This window comes from Nelumbo nucifera, chromosome 7, assembly GCF_055504915.1.
Source record: "Nelumbo nucifera cultivar China Antique chromosome 7, China Antique-T2T, whole genome shotgun sequence".
Lineage (NCBI taxonomy): Eukaryota > Viridiplantae > Streptophyta > Magnoliopsida > Proteales > Nelumbonaceae > Nelumbo > Nelumbo nucifera.
This window is the reverse complement of record NC_142655.1, coordinates 2,748,046-2,771,935: the sequence shown is the minus strand read 5'-3', so window position 1 is coordinate 2,771,935 and position 23,890 is coordinate 2,748,046. Positions and strand designations below refer to the sequence as shown.

General features: G+C 39.8%; 4 protein-coding genes, 1 long non-coding RNA gene, 2 other non-coding genes and 1 pseudogene across 12 annotated transcripts; 3 read left to right on the top strand and 5 right to left on the bottom strand.

Moving 5' to 3' along the window:
- Nucleotides 1–139: 139 nt before the first annotated feature.
- TRNAA-AGC (transfer RNA alanine (anticodon AGC)) lies at nucleotides 140–212 on the bottom strand. Its single transcript has one exon. It is a non-coding gene; the product is annotated as a tRNA-Ala (tRNA).
- A 281-nt stretch (nucleotides 213–493) lies between these two features.
- Nucleotides 494–2,311, top strand: WCRKC1 (WCRKC thioredoxin 1). Of its 2 annotated transcripts, none has more exons than XM_010259193.3 (5): nucleotides 494–1,056; nucleotides 1,147–1,221; nucleotides 1,718–1,784; nucleotides 1,916–1,942; nucleotides 2,050–2,311. In XM_010259193.3, the coding sequence occupies exons 1-5, from the start codon at nucleotides 743–745 to the stop codon at nucleotides 2,146–2,148; spliced, it is 582 nt and encodes a 193-aa protein (XP_010257495.1). In that variant the 5' UTR covers nucleotides 494–742; the 3' UTR covers nucleotides 2,149–2,311. The 2 variants fall into 2 exon arrangements, with proteins under 2 accessions (XP_010257495.1, XP_010257496.1); XM_010259194.3 differs by having other exon boundaries at nucleotides 501–1,056; nucleotides 1,916–1,933.
- Nucleotides 2,312–3,716: 1,405 nt separating this feature from the next.
- Nucleotides 3,717–4,386, bottom strand: LOC104597575 (uncharacterized). The gene has a single exon (XM_010259195.3). It carries the CDS (start codon nucleotides 4,382–4,384, stop codon nucleotides 3,938–3,940), a length of 447 nt encoding a protein of 148 aa, XP_010257497.2. The 5' UTR covers nucleotides 4,385–4,386; the 3' UTR covers nucleotides 3,717–3,937.
- Nucleotides 4,387–8,237: 3,851 nt separating this feature from the next.
- LOC148790093 (RING-H2 finger protein ATL57-like) lies at nucleotides 8,238–11,040 on the bottom strand (annotated as a pseudogene).
- Nucleotides 11,041–11,168: 128 nt separating this feature from the next.
- Nucleotides 11,169–16,556, bottom strand: LOC104597576 (E3 ubiquitin-protein ligase RING1-like). Of its 3 annotated transcripts, none has more exons than XM_010259196.2 (2): nucleotides 15,285–16,554; nucleotides 11,169–11,504 (listed from the first exon to the last, which is right to left on the bottom strand). In XM_010259196.2, exon 1 carries the CDS (start codon nucleotides 16,359–16,361, stop codon nucleotides 15,324–15,326), a length of 1,038 nt encoding a protein of 345 aa, XP_010257498.1. In that variant the 5' UTR covers nucleotides 16,362–16,554; the 3' UTR covers nucleotides 11,169–11,504; nucleotides 15,285–15,323. The 3 variants fall into 3 exon arrangements, with proteins under 3 accessions (XP_010257498.1, XP_010257499.1, XP_010257500.1); XM_010259197.3 differs by lacking the exon at nucleotides 11,169–11,504 and adding an exon at nucleotides 11,646–11,880 and having other exon boundaries at nucleotides 15,285–16,556; XM_010259198.3 differs by lacking the exon at nucleotides 11,169–11,504 and adding an exon at nucleotides 12,850–13,288.
- Nucleotides 16,557–16,695: 139 nt separating this feature from the next.
- On the top strand, nucleotides 16,696–19,555 carry LOC109114715 (uncharacterized). 2 transcript variants are annotated; one of them, XR_016078858.1, is made up of 2 exons: nucleotides 16,696–18,786; nucleotides 19,082–19,555. It is a non-coding gene; the product is annotated as an uncharacterized LOC109114715 (long non-coding RNA). The 2 variants fall into 2 exon arrangements; XR_002022670.2 differs by having other exon boundaries at nucleotides 16,696–18,853.
- On the top strand, nucleotides 16,704–16,785 carry TRNAS-GCU (transfer RNA serine (anticodon GCU)). The gene has a single exon. It is a non-coding gene; the product is annotated as a tRNA-Ser (tRNA).
- Nucleotides 19,556–21,472: 1,917 nt separating the features above from the next.
- On the bottom strand, nucleotides 21,473–23,659 carry LOC104597578 (uncharacterized). Of its 2 annotated transcripts, none has more exons than XM_010259199.3 (3): nucleotides 22,090–23,659; nucleotides 21,919–21,998; nucleotides 21,473–21,825 (listed from the first exon to the last, which is right to left on the bottom strand). In XM_010259199.3, the coding sequence occupies exons 1-3, from the start codon at nucleotides 22,966–22,968 to the stop codon at nucleotides 21,702–21,704; spliced, it is 1,083 nt and encodes a 360-aa protein (XP_010257501.1). In that variant the 5' UTR covers nucleotides 22,969–23,659; the 3' UTR covers nucleotides 21,473–21,701. The 2 variants fall into 2 exon arrangements, with proteins under 2 accessions (XP_010257501.1, XP_010257502.1); XM_010259200.3 differs by having other exon boundaries at nucleotides 21,473–21,814.
- Between the last annotated feature and the right edge of the window lie 231 nt (nucleotides 23,660–23,890).

Sequence of the window (23,890 nt, the reverse complement as noted above, 5' to 3'; positions counted from 1 at the left end):
CGCCTGATGCACTTGTTCAATCCATGACACTGTTTCCGCATTCTACTTCCATTACCGTCCCATATTCTGATCAGTGGGATTAGGAATGCGAGTCTCGAGCGGCTGAAGAGAGCACTTATGAAAAAACAAAATAGTTGGATGGAGATGCGGGGTATCGATCCCCGTACCTCTCGCATGCTAAGCGAGCGCTCTACCATCTGAACTACATCCCCAGAACTTCTAAAATTAAGACCCTAACATTAAATGGAAGTTTTTAATGTTTAATGGTGGACCCAGGTCCGCAAAGTCATCTCACCACGTGGCAGAAATTCTAGCGCAGCCACTCGAAGCAAATGACTTGGGTGGGCAGCCCACAGGTGGCGACTGGCGGGTGAGCACAATCTTCAGGCTAGACGCTACGGCAAGCGGCAATCCAATGTAAACGTATCGCCAAAAATCCAGGCCCGAGTAAACTCGTAGGTGTAAAGTGTAAACTACATAAATATCTTGATCCTAGATTTTCCAGTTTGGATAAGCTTTTCTTCTGCTTTCACCCATTTCTCTCTCTCTCTTATTTCTCGCCATTTAATATCAAAATAAAGGGAAAAAAAAAAGAAGAAACCAAATCGGCTTCTGAGCAATCATATTCACAATTCCCAAATGCTTGTCTTATAGTTCTGTGATCCTTTGTTCAGAACATTTTCCTTTGCTGTGCTGAATTGCTGATTATTTGAGACACACACACAGACATAGTGAAGGTAGAATGGCAGTTTTAGTTGCAAATTCACATATAATATACAGGGACCCTATTTGTTACAGAGATCAACAACAACAGTCATCGACTGGGGGAAGCTGTTCGGTGTCACTGAGCGGAACAGGATTCTCGTCTTCCACTTTTGGTTTTGGAAGAAGCGATAGTAGAATGAGAGAGGGCAGAAGGATATCCAGGATTTATTTTAGAGCTGAAGCTTTTTCCAGGCCAAATGTCCTCCAAATGGAACCCATCTCCGACTGTGATCACTTCGACCAGATTCTTCTCCAAGCCCAGCAGCTCTCCCAGCCTATCGTCATCGACTGGTCTCTCTCTCTCACCCCCACACTCAAATAGATTTCCTTTTCTGTTTTTTCTTCTAAACCAATACTTCGTTTTTTTTTTTTAATTTTCAGGGTGGCTACTTGGTGCCGAAAATGTATCTATTTGAAGCCCAAATTGGAGAAATTGGCAGTGGAATATGATACCAAGTAAGTAATTAAGCATTTGTTATTGGTGTTAATGAGTCCAAAATCTTCATTTGGTAAATCATCAATCTGCCATAAAAATACTTAGTAAAGACATCTGCGGAATATGTATTTAAACTTTCAAGTGTTGTAATTTTTTTATTAAACAATTTCATTGCAATCAGAATATAGAATAGTTCAGAAAAGTGGTTTTCTTTCTTCAGTGTGATCCATAGACATGGTGCGTAATGCTACTGGTATTAAAAGAAATTCTGTACTTTGGATTCTTTAACTGATAATTTCTTTCAGATTTTGTCTGGAAAAGCCCTATATAAAAAACTAATGATAAAGGGAAAAAAGGGAAATGAATGAATTCATCTTGCAAATAAAACAGGGAAAAAGATAGTCTGAAGAACATATTTTGTTGGTTATTAAAAGATAAAAGAGTCGGCAACTCTGTATTTAAGAGCCTGCATTGTTCATTGACTTCATTCATTTCTGATAATTTCTTTTATTGCAGAGCAAAATTTTACAGCGTGGATGTTAACACGGTCCCTCAAACTTTGGTGAAGCGTGGAAAAATCTCGGCATGTGCCACTAATCCTTGATACTTTCACTCCATTAGTCCCTTTTATGCTTATTACTAATTATCTGCCTTTGATTTCCTTTGTATATAATCTGATGAACATTCTGTTCTGGGTTTCTCTTTCTGCATCAGAAAATGCCTACAATTCAGGTCAGTTGGGTAATATTCAATTTGCTCTAAGCTTTTCATTTATATTTTAGAGTCTTCCTCTTGAGAGGAAAGAACAGGGAAAATAACATAAAGGTGAGTGCAATTCGATACTGCAGGTGTGGAAAGATGGAGAGATGAAGGAGGAGGTTATTGGGGGGCACAAAGCGTGGTTGGTGATTGAAGAAGTCAAACAAATGATCCAAAAGTACATTTAAGGAATGGTTATTATTGCTTTTTTTTCTTTCTCAAAAATGTGTATTTTTTTCTGTTAATATGTATCTCTCTTGCCTTATTAATGTCATTAATTGTTGCCAGTTCTTTATAAACTTGTGTTTGTATAGTTTAGACTAATAAAATATTTACATATAATCTGGGTTACTCTGTTTATTCACGCATTTGGGTCTTCTGCAAGCATGTTGAAATTAATGGAGTCTCTTGACTCTCGAGCATCTATCCAAGTAAATAGTGTGATTCAACCAATTTTCCCAAATGCCAAAAGCTTGGCCCCGGAGCCTGAGGACCATAAAGGAGTTCAACATCGTCAAAAGGATCAGACCCACCATATCCGATGATTCAAACTGGCCATATGGACAGTGGAGAAGCCTTGTAGTGGAATGATGGCTTAAAAAGAATCCAGCTGTGGTGGTTCGATCTCGTTCTTCGAATATGCAAAATGCATGTCTGCAACTAGGCATCGCCTTGGCCTACTTACAGTAAAGCACAGGCCAAAACCAAAACCCAGTTACTAGAACTTTAATCGGCTGAGCCTTTGAAGTTAGCTATATGGCGCAGAAAGCTATCCGATAAGCCGTTTACCTTCTAGGAGGAGAAATCCTGACCTAGAGAAAATTTATAATTCGTTATCATATCATCTATTGCGTGTTTGATAGAGTCTTAAACGATAATTTTATCAGTTTGAAGGTTCAACTTTCCTAATTCTTGCTTTCAGAAGAGTGTTGGCCGCAAGTTAGAAGCGTAAGCAACTGATGTATTGTTTGGATCAGAAGCAGATACAGGCCTACACCCATCAAATTCTTGGTTTTTTTAATGGTCGTAGAGCTTTCATAGGTCATACCACCATCTCAGTCCATGGGCGGGTGTTTGCGTAACAGGAGTAGAGTCCAACCCCAAGCTCTATTCATGGACGTCTGTTATACCAAGCAGACAGGTGCAAGCAACCTTATCGTTGAAACGGTCCAACTCTAAGATGGCCCTCGACTCCAATGTCGTCACAAGGTGGAATTTTGAATTTTCTTAGGATCATTTGCTAATACCAGTCGTGAATTTGCCCCATGATTCAATTTTGCAGGACTCACAAAATCTGAAAATCTGATACTTGGCAATTTATGGGGCCAACCTGGTTTGAGGTTTCTGTACCTTACACAGAAATTTATCCAGTATCTTGTGAACCAAGAAAAGAGAGCAACAAAGCGTGTAAGATACGAGGAAGGGAAACTTTAGGTATATTGGGAGCCAAGGCTTTAAAAGCTATGAACATTTGGATAATGGATTTCTTCTCCTTCTGTCGGCGTGGACATAAAACTAAAATCTGAACCATATAAATCTATAAATTTATATTTATGCTTTGTATTGCTCTGTTTTACACTTTCCCTTCTCTTTTAGTTTTTCTACTTGTCATTTTGTTTTCTGGTTGGTAGGTTTTAGGTTCTGAACAAATTCTATTCTCAAAAAAAAAAAAAGCATTAATCCAGGATGAATTAAGTGGGTGTTCTATGTTGTGCAAAGCACCCAACCGAGCATTAGTGTTAGAACTATCTGGGTGGGGATTCAAACTAAGCTAGCTTGTTATATTATTCAAAAATGGAAAATATTACAATCAAACTCGAAACTATACAATAATTTACATAGCCACTACGTAAAATTATATCTATACGACCAAAGAACAAAAGAAAACCTTGGGAAGACACATTGACATATGTATTATATCACTTGAAGCAATAAACTAAATCGATCCCAAGTGGATTATGGGTATTAGATTGTATTCTAGTGATCGGCTTCATGAGTTTGTTGGGATTTTGGAGACGGCGAAGAAGCCATTGACCCCAGCGGCGATGGTTCACCAGGTAAGTCTGAGAGTGCAGCCAAGATCCGACGAATACTGACGGAACGAACAGTTCTAAGACTAGACCTGCGCACGTTGTTGGAGAAGATGTTGGAGGAATTGGAGAGGATGAAGTAGACCAGAGCTTGCACAAGCAGAAAGATGGCTACCTTGAGCAACATATCTCCTAGGCCTGCACCCTCGAAGTTGAAGTTGAAAACCATTCTGCCGAAAATCGCAGCAGAGAGTTTCAAGGTCGGGAGAAGATGCAGATTGCAGAGTGAAAATGTTGGAATGAAGGGATGACGATGACGATGTATCAGGAAAGCCGGGGCTCTTCTATAATTTATATAGGTGGGTGGCGCTGGCAGTGGCGGACATCCTACCATACATTGGAACATTTCCCGCACTTACTTATAAGTTATTATTCACGGGAGATGTTCTCGGTGGATGTGCCCCGTGAGGCGCCCCTGTGTGAGGAGCACATCCCGTTCCGTCGAAGACGGAACGGGATGTCCTCGTCAATCTTCTTGTCAAGTTGTCATAATGAGTTAATGACCGACTCATGAGCCGCTGGCCCGCCGCTAAGCCCATTTGACTTATTATTTAAATCACAAATGATAAGTCATTCAGTTCATTCACTACAGCTGTTGTTTGACGAAGGACGAGTCGACATTGGCGATTGGCGAACTTTACCGGAAGGAAGCAGGAATAGAGCTTTCACTTATGATAAATATTCCGGGCCTGAAATATAAGTTCTAACTCAGGTTTATATGGGCACAGGCCGGGTCGGGCCGGGCTAATGTCACATATATATATATAAAATATTATATATCTATATATTATATGACATAATATGCATATAAACTTATTTTATACATTATATAATATAAATTATTACATATAATATAAATTATACATATCATGTTATAATATTTATATATAAAATAACATATATACATATGTATATATTATACACAAAATGTGTAAGTTTAAATATATGCGGGCTGGCCTGGGCCCAGCCCGGGCTTGGGTCTGGGTTTTGTGATCAGGCCCAGCCCAGGCCCACATCAGGTCCACAAATTTTAGAGTTGGGCTTGGACTTAATACTTCAAACTCGATCCGCATATATTTAAACTTAACACATTTTGTGTATAATGTATATATATGTATACATGTTATTTTCCATTATGTTATTCATTTTATATATAAATATTATAACATGACATGTACAATTTATATTATATGTAATATTTTATATTATATAATATATAAAATAAGTTTATATGCATGTTATGTCATTTAACATAAAAATATTATAGATATGTAATGTTTTATATATGAGTGACATTGGCCCAGAATTGGGCCCGGCCCCGTATAGACCTGGGCTAGGACTTATGTTTCAAACCCAAAACCCCGGGCCGGGTCAAGCCCGGACCTACTCTATAGCCCTTATCATAAGTGCAAAGCCCAACCAGGCCCAGCCCATGATCACCCCTAAGCAGGAAGGATTCAAGCAGCCAAGCATGGTTCAAAGTATCGATACAATACACCTGATACGGGGTGTATCATATCGTATCTTTTGAAAACGATATGGTCCGAAACGCCTATTTCCATGTGTTTCGGACCCTCAATTTTTTAATAATAAAAAAACACGTTTTAAGATTCCTAAAAAACCAAACTTTGAAAAAAAAATAATATATATATATATATATATGTTTGGTCGTTTCTAAGTATTGATACGATACGGCCGAAACTCGTATCGTATTGATACTTTGAACCTTGCATCCAAACAAAAACAAAAGGGTAAATTGCTGAAACCTCCTCTAAAGTTTGTGACTATTGTTGTAATTTTCTCTAAAGTTTGGTAATAGCAATCATCACCCCTTTTTGTCATAATTGCAAATAGATCCCCTCTAACAAAATTTTCTTAAATGAGGTATGAAAATGTCTAAAATACCCATACAATTACTTTTGAAAATGTTTATTTTCCAAATTTTCTCTTCATATAAATTACCATCACAAACCCTTTCAATCTCTTTTCTAAAATTGATTTATTTTCCAATTTTTCCCTTCATATCAACCACTCAAAAGTGGAACTACAACTTTAAACTCTCTTCGTTTTTGTTCATAAGTTTGTATTGTTTTTTCCCTTATGCAGTGTTTTATTTGCACTGATGAAAACTATGGCAGTGCAAATATTTTGGGTGTAAATTTTGATTTATTTTTGTTTCAAATTTTACTTCACTTTGTTTGATTGCAGTACAAATGAAGTAAAAGAAGACATAAAGCAGAATAAAGTAAAACCCAAAACAAAACTAAACCAAACCTTTCATTTGCACTTCCATACATTTGTACTAGTACAAATAAAATTGCTCTACAACCAAACACAGTCTTAGGAACCAGCTTCAATAGTAACTATATGGGCATTTTAGACATTTTATGCCTTTTTTTTAGAATATTCTACCAAGAAGAGTTTACTTACAACTGTATTATAAAGTTCATGGGAGATAAGGCTGTCATTGGACCGGTTTTAAATTGGACCCCATCCAGTCCAAAATCAATTTGGATGGATTGGACCAATCTGGTCCAAAATGTTTATTAGATTGGATTGGACCTGGTCTGTTCATAATAAATTTATATTGGATTGGGTTGGATTAAGCCAATATCGCGTCCATTGATACGAGATAAGAATATAGGTATCAATCAACCAAATTTGGATTGAAACCAATTTAAATCAAAACGAATTTAAACAGATTCGACAGTTTAGACATTGAATTAGACCAGTCTAAAATGGTCTAAAATATTTATTGGATTGGATTGAACCTGATCCATTTATAATGAATTCATATTAGATTAGATCGGATTGGACCAAAATAATAATAATAATAAAAAAAAAAATACAGATCATTTAATAATTACGCGGTGGTATGGAATTACACGGTTCAAGATGCTCCCGTATTGGATCCAATGATAGCAACCCATTTCTAGATAAACAGAAAAAGTCCAAATCTTGACTATTCCTCACTCTCAATAACATCATGTGGTGCCAAAGTTTAAAGAAGAGACAAGAGGTACCATGCAATGCGCCGTTAAATGTTGTGGCTGGATCTAAATGGGTCAACCAGGGATGTGATACACTGATACTAGAGTACTATTGGGATTTGGAGTCAAATGTCTTTTGCTGATAGTGCTATTTTGTATACTGTTTTTTCATAAACCGTTTTTTTTTTCTTTCAGGGGTAGACAGGCCTTAAATCGACCCTCTCTGAATCATATTAAAAAAGAAAAAAAAAAAGAGAAATGAACCTCAATACAAGCTGACACCCCCTACTGGCATATCAGCCCATACATATCATATCAAGGGATTTCTGATACACCCCTATAACTACAAGGGAGTGTTTTAGGGTTTTACCTGATTCAGGGGGTAGACAAACCTTAAACTGATCCCTCTGAACCAGATTAAAAAAAAAAAAACTAAAACAAAAAGGAGAAATGAGCCTCAATACATGCTGACACGCCCCTACCGGCATACTCAGTAAGTGGTAATGGAGCGGGTTTTATCATCATCATCATAACACATTCTAGACAGAGAAAATGATGTAGGATTGTAATTTATGTCAGCTAGACATTCTTTCTTGCAATGCATTGCATGCCAAATTCCACCCCTTCCTAAGATGGGATTCAGTCCTCACAAGACTATTCACAGATGTGCATTGAGAATCTGTCCATGCTTTTATACTTTTTTTTCGGGGAGAGATATTCCCAATGTATGGCTGTAAGGGACTGTGAGAATAGTGTGAACACAGTCCTGTGAGAAACAAATCCGATTTCATCATGAGCCTCTCTGATGTGCATGGAAACATCACCTTCTTATATCAAAATAGGATTCAGTCCTCACAAAACAATACTCACACTATACTGACAACTACTTGCAGCTGTCTATCGAGAAAATCTACCCCGTCCCCATAAATAAAAGCATAGAAGTACAAAAATATTCCAAATACACGACTGCAATTGGCTGGGAGGATGGTGTGAACACCATTTTGTGAGTACTGAATCCGAGTTCTCCTATACCAGTCATGGTGATAGATGTTTATGTACACATTCACCATGAGCATAGAATAGAGTTGAGACACTGAACAGCTGGAGGAGGTGGACTATGCTTCTCCTCCTCCACCTGGCACCCGGCAGTAAGACAATCGGAATGGACACCACACACCCACACACCACCGTCTAAGGTCTAAGTTAACTTCCATCATACTTTGGTAACAAGGGTTCTTGTATTTTTTAGCTCATTTGTTCACGTAATGACACTTTTGTTGCGTTAGATTGGGATCTAATGACAAAATACAATGACAGAGGAGAAGGCGAAGATATCTGACATCACTCTATATACTCACTTCTTCCTCACCATCTTTGTCCACATTATGCTTCCATTTATAATATTACCCGTGGTTTCTAAAAGTCTAAAACTACTTAAAATTAAAAATGTCTTGTGATTGTTTAATCACACTACAATCCATATTTAAATAATTAATCTTTTATTCTTCTATTTATGAGCCCAGTTGATGGAGGCCGCGTTCTGTGCACCCTCGAATGAGATGCAAACACGTCATCTCATCCGTGTTAACCATGAATTAACGGAAATATTTTCCGTTACTAATCGTTCGGCTGGTTGAACCAGCCATTTTTTACTCTTCTTCCCATTTTTAACTCAGAAGCAACGTCGTCTCCCCTGAGCTCCAACTTTAGCTACTCATCCTTCTCATGCCCAGTCATACCGGTACAACCTCCTCCCTTTCTACAGGCGTACCTCTACTCTCCGTCGTTGATGATCTCTCCTCTTGTTGACGATCGCAGCCAGTGCACTGGTTATCGCTTCTGTCATTCGCCGCCTGCTCTTCCTCCTCCGCTATATCCATAGAGACGTCACTGTTCTTGGGGAACAGCTGCGTGGAGTGGCAAAGGGGACACAACCCATGAGACGACAACCAAATGTCTATGCACTGTTAAACGAAACGCGTGCCCATAGTAAAGGATCACCTCCACGGCCTCCCCCTCGTCGAATTCACTCAGACACTCGACGCAGTCGACGGGCTCCTTGGCACTTCCATCATAGGCGAACACCAGCAGGGACTTAACGGTATTTGGGTCAAGACCACGGGGCAGGACACCGACGAGGCCGACCCCGCTCTGCGCTACTAGCTTCGGATGCATGAGAGGTTGAGGGCATTCTCTTAGGCGAAGCGGCGGATGTAGATGAAGAAGAAACCCATGAAGAAGAGAGCGGTGAGGAGCACCACGTCGGTTAAGGCCATGGAGGAATCGAAGGTGGAGATGGGTTGCAGGGGCCTTCTAGTAGTGGTAGTAGAGGAGTTATTTGCAGGGGTTAGAGTTGGGACTGAGTAACCATCTCGAGGCAGAGAAGGTGAGTGGCTGGTTCCCGGAGGCGCATCGTTGTTGAGCAACTTATGAATGTGGGGCTTCATGGATGGATGAGTGGATTGTTGGTGAGATTGGAAAGCGCGGCTTGCAGAGATAGAGGGAGTGAGAAGAATTGAGGGAACGAGAGACAACGTGAACAGAGGATCTTCAGTTCTTGGCTTTACGAGACAGAGAGAGCTGCGACTGTTGTGGATGGAGATTGGATAAAAGAGAGAGGAGACAGACGGACAAATTGACGATGAAGCTTTGATTTGGAGTGGATCTAGATGGGATTTAGGGGAGAATGGCCTACAAAACAGAGAGAGACAGAGACATGATTGAGGGGCATATGCTGTCTATGTGTAAACAAAAATTTGAGAGGGATCGATGAAGCTGCTTCAGTTTGCAATTTACAGTGCACCCGATGGAACTAGAGAGGCGTCATTGTAGAACTGGAACTGTGGCTGGTTCAGCGCTTCACTTAGGCAAAAAGGATGAGATCTCAGACCCATCCACATCCGCCGCCGGTGGCTTCTGTGTTCAGTGAGATCGCCGGTCACAGGTGGATGCTTGTGGGCTAGGGGTTGGCGGAAGAAAGTATGAGAGGGTGTGTTTTTAACTATTTTATCTTTTTGTATCCGGTTCAACCGGATTTTTTAACTAACAGCCAAACGTCTGTTAAAGTTAATAAATTTTAAACACGCCGACATTGGTGATTGTGATTGGCGGATGCACTGTCATGGGTGCACAGAACACGGACTCCAGTTGATGCATTTACTCCAATAAATTAAAATAAATCATCAATTTCGGCCTTAATAATGGCCTTCAGCTCCAGCTCCAGCAATTCCTGCTCTACAATCTGCATCACTCACTCGCAGACTCTTTATGATCTTTAAATTTTTATGGCAATTGACAAAAGAGGCCATCAATTATCTTTACTCCTAATAAAAGAAAAAGAAAGAGAAATAGATAATGCTATAACAGTTACGGAAGAATCAATTCATAAATCCATATTTTAATTTTCTTCAACTCTGAGGCTATAACAGTTTTCTATTCCTAAAATTTTTCATTTATGTTCAGTTCTTAAAATAAACTTTAAAATATGAAAGAGAAATAGATAAGTTCGGTTCTGATTTCTAAAAGAGTGATAGGCATTTTCTGCTTACAAGTCACAGCCCTGGCAAGGTTGGCAATTGCCTACTACGCATTCTTAAGCATTAATGGGAACCACTAGCCCCATCATCAATTCATCCGTACTCAGAACTCAAAGTTCCATCAAAAGATGATGGGGCTAAGTTGAAACCCAACGAGAGGGTAATAACATGAGCACCGACAGGGGACGGTAATAACATGAACTTTCAACTTTTTTTTTTTTTGGGACCACGGCCAACGACCAAATGTCTCTATTCACTTTATTGTCGCTAACGCTAAGATGTCATCTTGATTGATCACAAAGTTAAGACGACAGATTACATAGCCACAACTACATTTGGTGTGGGGTAATGAATTGAGTGCAAATCCAAGAATCCTCACCCCTACCCTAAAGGGTCCACCCTCCCCTACCACAAATACAACAAGAGGATAAGATAACCGACCTTACCTGGCCAAACAATTGAACCAATACCACATGACCCAGCTAGTACAAAAGTCATGGCTGACCATTGAGTTGATGACGGCCACCTTTATTCAGTACGAGAGTATTTACTATTCACAACCCCCCCCCCCCCCCAATTCCTGCAAAATTGATTTAACCAATGAAAAAGAAACAACCGTCTTCTATTCATTATTCAAATTGACACCAAAAGTTTTAATGTACAGGGGATAGAATAACATCTTATCTCAGAGAATGAATTTGGCGTCTGCCCCTAATACAAATAGAAACACAAATAACAAAAAACCAGCAACAGTAAATGACAGAACAAGAAAGATAAACAAAACAAAACAAAACAAAAACAAAGTTAAGTAGCTCAAGTATACAGCATAAACCAGATCCTCGAATGCATTTATTTTTGCATTTCATTTAAACATATTTTTACCAAGCTCCTCATGGACATCTTCCTTTGCCATCTCTCTGTACACGAACTGCAAAACAGTGCCAAATCAAATAAAGAAGACCGATTGCAAGTCTGAGCACACTAGAATATATCTTTTCCTCCCCACAGAAAATAGGATTAATGGATCAGTCAATCGATTTTACATAATTAACTCCATGATCGCTGCTTATTTTATTAAACTTCCACAACTAATATATTCCATTAACGAAATAGAAGGTTTGAATTATTCCACAATTCCTCCAAAATATGGAAATACAGCTGAAAAAAAAAAGTATCTGAATTGTCTTAACAAATAAACCACTTCTTCATCAGTGGCAATGATCAAAATAGTATCATTAATAAGAAAAATTCCATAGATCCACTACACCCATTTGAGAGATGCATGAAGGGGGATATGTACACAGCTGCAACAATACAACATAACCAAATCAGAAAGAAGGCTTTTCAAAGAAGAAAAAAGAAAAAGATAACAAAACAAGATCAGCCCTCACAAATGTACTTGTCCTCTCCCCCAATGTCAAATTCTAAATTTTAATGACCTATTTTATCATTAACATCCAAAAACTGTACCATGTCTGCATCTCTAACATATCACATCTAGCTGGGGGAGATGCAAGCAATCTAAGTTGAAACCCAACGAGAGTATATATTAGGTAGCAACCCCAGAGATTCGGCATGGCAGTTCACTTCACATGAGATAAGAGTGAAGCAGATGCCCCAAGCTCACGATGCATTAACATGGAAATGGTACCATGAAGTATGAAATCCTCACCTTGAATTTGATGTTTGACTAGGTAACTAATTATGTAGGACTAAACCAGAAGGCTACAACCATGGCACTAACCAATTGAGCTAACAAGATTTTATTTTTTTTTTCAGAATTTAGATCGCATGCTGATATATATTTAAGTTTTCCTTTCAGTGAGGCAATGACTAAGAATTTTGGCCTCTCGTCAATTTCTAAATTCTAACTAGGTAGGCACTAAGTCAATAAAGAGAGAGAGAGAGAGAGATGTCCCGAATTGAAGATATTAATGCAATCTAATAAAAAAGTCAAAGTCAATAAATACTAGGCCTTTCTATAGTCCACTCCACCTCAGAATTCATAAATTAATTCCCCAAAATGTATCTATCCCCAGACCCCCTATAAACAGCATCCCCCTGAAATTGGGAATCTCCCCCCCGCCTCCCTGACACTGACCCAAACTGCACAATCGCATTATGAATTCTGAGGTGGACTGAACTCAAATTACTCCTAAGAAAAGAACTCCTATTTTCTGTGGGGAGGAAAAGATATTAGTTGTGGAAGTTTAAAAGAACTCCTCTACTGCTTTTTTCTATTCTATATTCATCCAATCATGTTCCATCAAAAATATTTAAAGCAATAGCGCAAATTTAGTAACATACCAACATATTCTAATTTTTTTTCAAATAATTCGAGATACAAGCATTAAAGCTTTAAAATAACTTTGTAGTTGACTAGTCATCAATTTACTGTCCATTCTAGGCATCCACATAATTGTCCAATTAGTTGGTCATAAAGTTGGTCCGACCCAGAACTAACTGTCAATGATTAGTTGACAATGCAATAGCATTATTCATATATGGTGCCTAACTCGTTCAGATGCAAAAAGAAACCACTGTTAAAAAATAACAGCATAAGGAAGAAATCAGCAATGCTGAACCACCCCCTTATCACTGTGATTACAATTAGCCCCTGGCCCTGGTGACCCCCAACATAGTCATTCTCTTGAAACCCCAAGTCTTGCTGGTAAATCTGTCTGCTAAGTTGTCACAGCTCTGGCACTCGACCTGAATGAGAAGTTCAGGATAGAAACACTGTGTTAACCACTCACGATCTCAAGCTACTATAAAATCGTGGATATAAAAGGGTTGTACCAAGTTGGAAGATGGTTCAAAAACCATTTTAGCCACACCTATAAGGATATGAATGTCACGTGTTGCTTGCATGGCTTAGGCAAGACCGCAAGAGCATGGGTATACAGATTTATTGAGTTAAGTTGAGGTTCATCCATTAAATAATGATCATGTCATTCAATTCATTTGGTATTTCAATCACACCAAGTAGATCAATAGATGCAAAATTACTAATAAAAAATGGAGATGTTAATATAGCAGAAATGCTAAGAATATGCGATACTTAATTAGGAGAAAACAAAGACACTGAGTGGCCAAATATGAATAGGTAGCACAGAAGGATCACAATTGAATTGGAAGTTTTGAACACTGGAAAAAGGCAAGAAGTTTCAGGTGAAGTAATTTTCTACCCTGACACCAGAAAACAAACATTCCCAATATTACCCTGACACCAGAAAATAAACATTCCCAATATATGTTCAAGGCATTCAAATTTGATTTGGAAAGAAATTTATCTAAAAGCACTGCATTCAAATCCAAAACACCACAACAACAGGGCTGTAAGTTTAAGCAAGCCAAATGGAAGAGAATCTTGTATAAGGCTAATGATGGTTTAAGAGATTTTTTTTATATATTCTGAAGGGCTACACAACGGGGAGTAGCCCATCCCCCAACCCAGGTGCAGGTGGGATTCAATCCCAAGTCTCCGCTAACCGCTATGACCAGCAGGAGACCTTACCAACACTGGTTGGCACCTTGTGTTTAAGAGATTGTTTTCACTTGTCTATATCATTTCAAATTGGGGCTTGAAGTTGGTTTCAGATATTTCTATATTCTACCAGACTACCAAACCATTCTCCTGTAACCTTCAATTCTTTTGTATAACCAAACTGATAGATTAATCAAATATTCAGTCCTAATTGCTATAAATTGTTGGGTAAGGACTAATCTGGAAGCTGAAATTCTAACAAAAACTGGGTTTAGTTGTTACTAGTGTAGGTTTTGGGAATATTAACAAGATAGAGAAAAGAGAGATTCATTGGTAATGCAAATTTAAATGAAAGGAAACGTTGCTTCTTCTGATTAACTCATTTTCCACTGTTTTACTCTGTTTTCTCTACCTCTATAGGAAGAAAGTAAAATGGGTCAAATAGAAAATTCGCCTTTATTGGTTTCCTTATTGGATGTTTAATATCAAAAATGCATGTCTTGTGACTTGTGATATATTCCAAGATGTACCATCCTCACTCCCTAGCGAGTGGTAGAACTTATTCTCAATCCTTCCACCCACAAGTACTTTACTTTTTTTATCAATCCCACAAGTACTTTACTTCACAGGCACAAATTCCAAACTTTCTCCTCATCAGAAAAAAATATTATACTGATTAAATATGAAGGCTTGAAAAGAATCCAAGAAAGAAAAGATAATTCATTATCACAAACTGCTCTAGTAGTTGGAACCTTCAAACTGGCATTCAACAAGTTGCTGTGGTACGAGCACAAGTATTTATTGAAGGCATGGAGGTGGAACCAGGTCGACAATTCGAAAAACATATGAATACAAGCACTAGTATTTATTGAAGGCATGGAGGTAGAACCAGGTCGGCAATACGAAAAACATTTGAACACAAGTCTTTTTTCTTTTCTTTTTTTTTTTTTTTTTTGAAAATAAACACAAGTCTAATAGGTTTCACGTCTCAGTTGCCACCTTCCATGAAATCCATCATTTTACTACCTCTGGATTATATTAATTTAATTCCAAATAAAACCTATTAAGGATTCCCTATGTTTAACGGTTCTAAACTCCACTACTTAAAGTTAACTTCAAAGTGTAGATGAGATACAGATCATTTAAGCCAATACGAACCACCAGATGAAGGAGAAAATAAATAAATATATAATGCATAATGGAAGATAATCCAAAGCATACCTTAAGTTTGGAAAAAGAGAATCCAACAACAGCCTATGCTTAATCGAACAAGAACTCCCTAAACTCGGATACTACGGTATCACCATCCTCATTCACCCTGACACTTCCACCACCAGCAGCAGCAGCACCCATACGACTCCCTCCTTCAACCGGCCGACTAGACACAGTCTCCCCACTATTGGCAGGCCCCGTTGAGCTCGTTTCAGCTTGTGCCATCTGAATGGATTCCACCGCAGACGCAGTAGATCTTGCAGGAAATACAAGTCTGTGTCTCCTGGCAATATGCCTCAACGTACCCCCAATTCCAAACAGATCATCGTCCTCCAGCATATTCGCCAACCTCACGGCTACGCTGGTGCTTTGGCAGGGTTTCGGCTCGACCTCATCGGTGGGGAGACGAAACCGACAAACGGGACAAGAATTGTGCTGCGACAACCAAGGCAGGATACAGTTGGAGTGGTAAATATGCTTACAAGGCAGTTGCTTGGCCTCGACGTCGACCACGAACTCGTCTTTGCAAACGGCACAGAGAATGGTATCAGAAGACAGGAAGGAGCTAGTAATCTTGATGGTGGGGATGGATTCGACGGAGGACTTAGAGGCGGGTGTGGAACCAGGGCTGCGATAGCTGTCGGTATCGTCGTCGGAATGGGCGAGATGCTGAATGAGACGATCGAGATACTGGCTGTCGAGGAGGTAGTGATCGGAGGAGGGGGCAACACGGAAGGCGGCGGCGGGAATACTGAGGTTGTCGTCGTCGGTATCGAGGTCTTCGTCAGAAGTGGGGGATAGGATATGAGGAGGAGAGAGAATGGGGAAAGGATCGAAGGGAGGAGGAGAGTAGGGATGAGTGGAATCGTCAGTAGGATTATTAGGGTTAGAGTTAGAGGAGGAGAAGGGGAAAAGGAAGAAAGAGGATTCCATTTCTTCAAGGAAGTCGCCCTGACAGAGTGGGCAGAGGAGAGGAGGAGAACAAGGGAGGAGAGAGACACTCACGTCGCATTCGTGACACCAGTAGGCCTGTCTTCTGTTGCTACTGCTGGTGGAGGTGGTGATGGCTGCGTTAATGGAGGACATTATTCTCAGTCGCAAAGGCTCTCCAACCTCTGAGGTGCCTGCCTGCACCCTCCTCCCCTTGGCTTCGCCTTGGGTTGGGTCTGCTGAACTGTATGTACCCTCTCTCTCTCTCGGATTGGCTTTGCTTCTCTTCTGAGAAACACAGATGAGCTATCGCTTTTTGGCTTCGGTTGTTGCCTTTTTTGGGGGATATTTAATATAGTGAGAATCTGAGAATTCTCTCATAAGGAACATATATTTTATCATCGGATTAGAATCTAATTGACCCATCGCTTGAATCAACCGGTTCAAAGATTTATTTCCCTTAGAAATTAAAAAAAGACTAGCCACAAAACAAAGAATGTCGCTTTGGCCGAGTGGTTAAGGCGTGTGCCTGCTAAGTACATGGGGTTTCCCCGCGAGAGTTCGAATCTCTCAGGCGACGACAAAAAATTGTTTTAATCTTCTCCACCGCACTGACGTCTACAATTTTTAATTTTTAGACTTTGCCCTGTTATTAGATCATCGGCAAGTTGGGTTGAGGTTAATCCTAAGTTCTAAATCCCTAACTGTAATCTTAATCCAATCTAACCTTCAACTTGACCTACCCAACTCTAACCCTAACCTTAGCTAAATTTTTTCAACCCTAATCTAATCCAATCAACTTTGGGTTGGATTCGTTCAAGTTGGGCCCAACTCAACCTTCTTCTCATCCCTTAAAATCTCGAACTTCTTAATCTTAGATCTTAACCCAACTCAACTCAACTCAACTTTCATTACATATATTTTATTAGTAATTGTTTATTGATGTTTTTATTGGTTCTTTAAGTATAAAATTAAGGAAAAAAAAGTGTTTGAAATTACTATAATTTATTATGCTGACTTATAATAGATCTTTTATGGACAGCAAGCTATGGATAGCAAACAACAAAGAGAAGATTAAGAATAAATTATTTAGAAAACATAAAATATGTTATCAAGGTTTTAGTATTTCCAATTAGGATTAAGTGAAGTGATTATCTTAAATGAAATAAATGATAGTATGTGGTGGTGGCTATACAACTATCATGCATCTAAATAAATCAATATATGATATAATCATATATAACATATATTTATATATCATATGTACTATAGAGTCGGGTTGCCCTAGGGGTCAATCCTAACCCAACCCAAAGTAAAGTAAGGTTCATAAATTCCAACCTTAACTCTAACTTGAGCATCAACCCAACTTTTTTGGGTTGGGTAGGGTTGATTTTGGGCTAACCCAACCCAAGTTGTAGCTTTATCAGCAACCAACACCAACTGATGCTGACGGCGAAGGATCAACCGGTTATCAACTGTAAGTTGTTGCTCTTCCTCCTCCTTCCCTGCAAACTCATTGAAGAAGAGTGACTTATGATGCAACATATGAATTTTTTTTTGCTTCCATGAAATGTTGAAATTTCTCCTACAATATTGCCCTAAGCTGGTAAAGTTGTCATTTTTTATTACAAAGGTTTGATTAAAATTTATCACTTAAATCAAACCTACAATATTGCCCTAATCAACCCTTTCTCAAATCAAAAGTTTATCCCCTAAATCAGAGCATTTCATTGATTCTAAGATATATATATATCAGAGCATTCAAATAGCATGAAGAAAACAACTTCATGTCAGAGTTGTTCCTGCCAATGGTTGTCCAAGTTGGTGGATGTTATGGTCGCCGGTCCTCCTTTCAGATGGGTTGTTTTTGTTGAAAATAGAACAGAATAAACACTTGTAAGAAGAAGAAGAATGGAAGAAGAAACCTACCACCGGAGCTACTTGTAAGAAGAGAAGAAGAGAAGAGGATGTCAGACAAACTGTCGGAGCTCTCCTTGTCACCATCGATGGCATCGATCGCCAGAGCTTTCCTCGCCATCGATGGAGGAAGGGTTCGGTGTGTGGATAGGGTTCGATGGAAGGAGGAAAGCTCCAGGGGAAAATCACTCAAAAATCTCGCAATATGAGGTTTACGGGCCTTTGATGCAACCAGTGGGTCGTGTTGGCTCTGGTTCATGTTCGATTGAACCGTCGAATCCAAGTTAACGCGTGTTTGACCGTTAATGTTTGGATGGTTGACGTGGTCGAATCTGATTGGTGGGTTCAAGTGCCCAGTGCACTCACGGGTACACAGAACGCGGACTCCTTTAACCCTTCCTCCATCAACGGCGACAAGGAGAGCTCCGGCGGCCATTGGCAGCGATAAAGAGAGCTCCGACGGCTCGTTTTTGACCTCCTCCTCTTCCTCTTCTTCTTCTTTTGTTTTCAACAAAAACAAGTGTTTATTCTGTTCTGTTTTCAACAAAAACAACTCGCCTGGAAGGAGGACCGGCGACCATAGCATCCACTGACTTGGACAACCACCAACGAGAGCAGCAGCCACTCACCTGGACAACCACCGATGGAACAGCTCCGATCTAAAGTCGTTTTCTTAATGCTATTTGAGTGCTCAGAATATATCTTAGAATCAAAGAAATGCTCTGACTTAGGTGATAAACTTCTGATTTGAGAAAGGGTTGATTAGGGCAATATTGTAGGTGATAAATTTAGGGCAATATTGTAGGTTTGATTTAGGTGATAAATTTATACAAAGCTCTGTAATAAGGCAATATTGTAGGAGAAATTTCAATATTTCATGGAAGCAAAAAATTTGTATATGTTGCATCTGGGAGTTCATATGTTGTCTCATAAGTCACTCTTCTTTAATGAATTTGCAGGGAAGAAGGAGGAGGAGGAAGAGCAGCAGCTCACCGTTGATCACCGGTTGATCCGTTCCCGCCGGCGTCGGTTGGTATTGGTTGCCGATGATTTGATAACAGAACTAGGTTCGGAAGACAGAGAGGGTTTAAGTCGAATTCTAACATGAGAGGGAAGGCCAAATCGTGTTTTGCAGCCAGTTCAACCAGCCAAACCACTGATAAGGGAGAAAGTCTCCATTAATTCGCGGTTAAGACTGATGAAATGATGTGTTGGCTTTTCATTGGTGGGTGCACTCGTCCAGTGCACCCATGGGGACTCCAAAGAATGAAAGCTGATGAATCAGTCACTGTCATACCACCTGCACCGGGTCAGTGGGCATCTTTTCTTATCAGTAGTTTAAATATAGTGCAACTGTGAATAAAGTAATGAGTTGAGATGTTTGGAATTGGAATTGGAATTGGAATTGATTCTCAGTTGTTGTCTCTCCTTGCAACCCACGATCATTGATAAAATATATAATAAGAAGAAGAAGATGAAAAGAGTGCACAGAGACGACAAAAGTGGGTGTGGGCCACAAGGCAACCAACAGCTCGTCTCAGCTCTATCCTATGTGCCAAGCAAAACCGAGTCCTACTTATGCGATGGCGGTCTACGCCGCCGGCTTCAACAACTCTAAATAACGCAATAAAACAATTAACTGCTTTGCTTAAGTATTAATTCCTTCTGGTCATCAACAATGTATTTAATTCCAGTTCACTGCAATATCTTATACGAGATATTGCCAAGGCCAGCATTATCTCGGTTTCAAAGTCGTTGGATGCATCAACGAAACTTTGTCATGTGCTCAAGCAGCAAGTTGAAAAAAGCAGCGCCCCGTCTTTTTTTTTTTCCTTGCTGCTGCTTCCGTCCAATCTGTTTTGCATTGAATCCCCCGTCCCGTCCCGTCCAGTCTAAAATCAATTTAGATGGATTAGACGGACCAACAAGACATATTGGATTGGACTAATTTAGTCCAAAATATTTATTAGATTGGATTGGATCTGATTCAACTGTAACAAATTTATATTGGATAGGGTTAGACTAAACCAACATCTAGTCCATTGATATAAGATAAGAATATATGTATCAATGGACCAAGTTTGAGTTGAAATCAATCTAAATCAAAATGAATTTGAACAAATTGGATGATCCAAACATTGAATTGGACTTGTCCAAATTAATCCAAAACATTCAATACATTGGATTGAATCTGGTCCATTTATAATAGACTCATATTGGACCTGGATCGGATTGGACCAAATCAAGCCCAATTGACACCCCTACTACTAGTCTACTATTACTACTGGGAAATAATAAGAGAGATTATTTGGGACCCTCACATGAGTTGCTATAGCCTATAGGCTTATCACATGCCCATGCAGTCCCCATCTCTCAAAGGTCAAAGCCCATTAAATCGAACTAATGCAAAACCCAGTTGAGTTGGATACTCGACACCTGTCACCCTCCAACTAGTTTAACTCAATACCTCATTTTGCAGCTCTGCTGCTATCTCTACTCAAAAATGAACCAAAATTGGACTATCACGAAATCCATTACCCAGGTTTTTCTTTCGAGTCTGCGAAAATTTTTTGGTTGTTGCTGTAATTCCATTGAGCTGCAGTTCCTTCTCTATTGAATATCATGGAATCTCGTATACACAAGCTAATTCAAGAGACAATAATTGCATTATGTGGCTATAAAATAGGCACAACGCCATCCTTTTGGGTGTTTATCAGGCATCAAAATTTCAAACGCAGGTTTAATCATCACTACAGTGAATCTAACGACGCTTCAAGTTGTTTGCTCTCACCAATTTTGACCTTCGATACATCATACAACTGGATCTCGGCAAATGGCCATGCATCCGGCTATCCCTTCAGTTCATGTTTTAACTTCATTGGTATATAAACAAAGTCTAGGTTGGCCAACTGATACTTCTAAAGCTAAATACTAACATGACTGCACTTGCATGTTGCATTAGGGAAAACTATTTTTGTATTGAACACCACCACCTTAAAATGGATTTAAATATGATCATAGACCATTTCTTCCTACCTTTTGCTAGGACAGGCCACTTCAATTTTCTTCACACCATGAACATGAAGACCAACCCACCATGGAGGGCATGGGGCATTGCACATCTGCATTTATCTTCTGACATCAAAAAGATGGACAAGGATGTTGATTGAAACCAAGCCTAGACAAGGCTGTACTGTCTTAAACACGTGGTTTGGAGTTCTAATTCCTATATTCGGCTAGACCTTCAACTTCTACCTTGCCACTGGATAATGAATGGGAGATTAAACTCTTCAATTTGTCTCAACGCTCGATGCAGGAAGATTTTACACTTGGATGTAAAAGATCAACAATTTCAATGCGAAAACAAAGCAGTGCAATCGCTTAACTATGCGAATTCCACTTGCATATATTTTTGTTTCTACTGTAAATTGGATTACAGAAAAATTAGAGGATGAAGCGTTGAACCAACACGAACCACCAAATCAACGAATATCCACTACCCCATATAGCCTTGATGTTAAAATCACGGAAAGGCTTGAAACAACGATAAATGCTTGTGAAATTTTATACTGAAACAGGCTATTTATGTGATAAAATTTCAAAGTCCGAAACCAAAAACTGCTCGTATCTTGTAGAAAATGAGCTCCCGCCAGCCTCTCTCGGTGTTCTCAATAACTGTAGCATTGCCATATCTGCATGGCAACTTCCAAACAGTAATAATCAGAAAAGACAAACGATTAAAAAAGCCCCAAAACCAAAAGAATATAAATAACAGAAAGAACCGCAGAAACCCAACCTGTCCTCCTCCGGTACGTCCGTCTGGGTTAGCCTAACAATGGTAACACCGGTTTCAGGCTCGTCAAAAGCAAGCCGCACCTGCAACGTTGAACAAATGTATATCCTCGTCAATTCCAATTCCCCAATCCAAGAAGTTACGAGGAAAAAGTAAACAAGGACAGCCGATTACAGTCGAAAAAATCCCGTCCGCCCAGCTCCCGAACCTCCATTTCTGAACAATCAGCTTTCCTTCCTGCAACTCTTGATTAGTCCCGGTAATTGAGCCATCGAAAAGACTGAACTGCCCTCCGACCTCTTTACTTATCTTTGCATTACTCTGCGTAAAACCTTTCCACCTATTCTCATCCATCAAGATCTCATACATAACCTTCGCCCGACAATTAAACCTCTCGGTCAAAGAAATCGACTTGAACCCCTTCTTCCCTTCCTTGTTTTTATCCTTCTTCGCTGGAGCGGCGACGGCAGCAGCGGCAGCCGGTGCAGATACCGGAGCAGGGGACGGAGATTTTGTTGCCGCCTTCTTCAACTCTAAGTCATCCTTGGCGGGCCCTCCTTTAGCCATACTCTGAACATAAACCCTAACTTTCTCCAAAATAATCGGCTTCCCTTTGGATAAAAAGGCATCTCTTAACCTCTTCCCGATAGGATCATCGTCTTTAACAGTGATCCTGACTTCGGGATCTTCATCGGCGTTCTCGTCGGCAATGTAAGGAATCTCAACGTTTCCATCGACCTTGAGGAGGGACTTACCGTCGGCATCCTTGGCTTCGCCTTCCCAGGAAAGAGAAACGCTGATCTCGTAACCAGGAATGATCTTGCCCTTGCGGATGTTGACGTAGGCTTCTCCGTCGACCTTTTCGACATTCTTGGTCTTAATGAAGAGGTTGCCCTCGCCGTCGAGGATGGTAAGGTTAGAGAGGAGATTGGAGAGGAGGTTTCGGGACCACTCGAGACAGTTGGTTTCGGCCCAGTGCCAGTTATGGACGTTGGTTCCGTCTGCTCTCTCTTCAACAATCCAGCGCTTATCGCCTTCTCCGTATTTCGCCATGAGCTGAGTTACAGATGGGAAGAATAAGATGATCCAGACAGAGATAGAGGGATCTAGTGCACGAGAAAATGATAAAAATAGGAGGCCTGCCGAAACGCGAAGCGGAGAGGATAAAATAGAAACGGGAACTTGGGAAGAAAGTGGGGATTCTGGAGGGTTCCAATTTGGAAGGCTCTAGAAGAAGCGAGGAAGTGGGAGAGCGAAGAAGACGAGATCGGCTTGAGTCACTGCAAGACGGGACCGGATCTACCATGGATTGGGTACATCTCTCGTGCTTATAAATTATTATTCACGGGAGATGTTTTTAATGTACGGTGGATGCGTCTGTGATGGAGAGAGATTTGGACCGGATCTACCATGGATTGGGTACATCGCGTATTTCTGTATTTTATTTGATAGAGAGAGATTTCTATAAAAGTTATTGGAACGGACCTAGCAAGGTAACGGAATCTGCTCCTCACAAATGAGCGCCTCACAGGTACATCCACCATGCATTAGAAATATGCGTGTAAGGCATAAGGTGTGTGGAGCAGATCCCATCTCGTTTCGAAGAAGGCACGGACAGCCCGGCCCCAAACCCCATTGAAGGTTTGGTCGATCGGTCAAGCAGACTCCAGAGCTTTTCTTTTTTTTTTTGTTTTTTTAATTTCCTCTACCAGTAGATATCTATATGGCACAGGCTCTCAATTTTTCACATCGGCAGAGCCTCTCAACTTTAACCTCCCGTACATATATGTTAAATTCACATTAACCAAATTTCCCATGTTCTTTTGCAAGTCGGCGTCCTCTCTGATTAATAACTCAATAAAACTTATCTTTTTTTTTGTATTTTGATTATCAAAAAACATGTAGTTAATGAATAAAAAACAAAAACATATCATCTTTTTTTCTTCTTTTTAACATAGCAAGTTCTACTTATTGA

Coding starts and splice junctions, on each gene's coding strand:
- WCRKC1 (XM_010259193.3), top strand. CDS start 743: ATGGCAGTTTTAGTTGCAAATTCACATATAATATACAGGGACCCTATT. Junction 1,222..1,717: donor GCAGTGGAATATGATACCAA/GTAAGTAATTAA, acceptor CTTTTATTGCAG/AGCAAAATTTTACAGCGTGG. Junction 1,943..2,049: donor CTACAATTCAGGTCAGTTGG/GTAATATTCAAT, acceptor TCGATACTGCAG/GTGTGGAAAGATGGAGAGAT.
- LOC104597575 (XM_010259195.3), bottom strand. CDS start 4,384: ATGGTAGGATGTCCGCCACTGCCAGCGCCACCCACCTATATAAATTAT.
- LOC104597576 (XM_010259197.3), bottom strand. CDS start 16,361: ATGTCCTCCATTAACGCAGCCATCACCACCTCCACCAGCAGTAGCAAC.
- LOC104597578 (XM_010259199.3), bottom strand. CDS start 22,968: ATGGCGAAATACGGAGAAGGCGATAAGCGCTGGATTGTTGAAGAGAGA. Junction 21,999..22,089: donor CGGACGGGATTTTTTCGACT/GTAATCGGCTGT, acceptor TCAACGTTGCAG/GTGCGGCTTGCTTTTGACGA. Junction 21,826..21,918: donor GACGTACCGGAGGAGGACAG/GTTGGGTTTCTG, acceptor ACTGTTTGGAAG/TTGCCATGCAGATATGGCAA.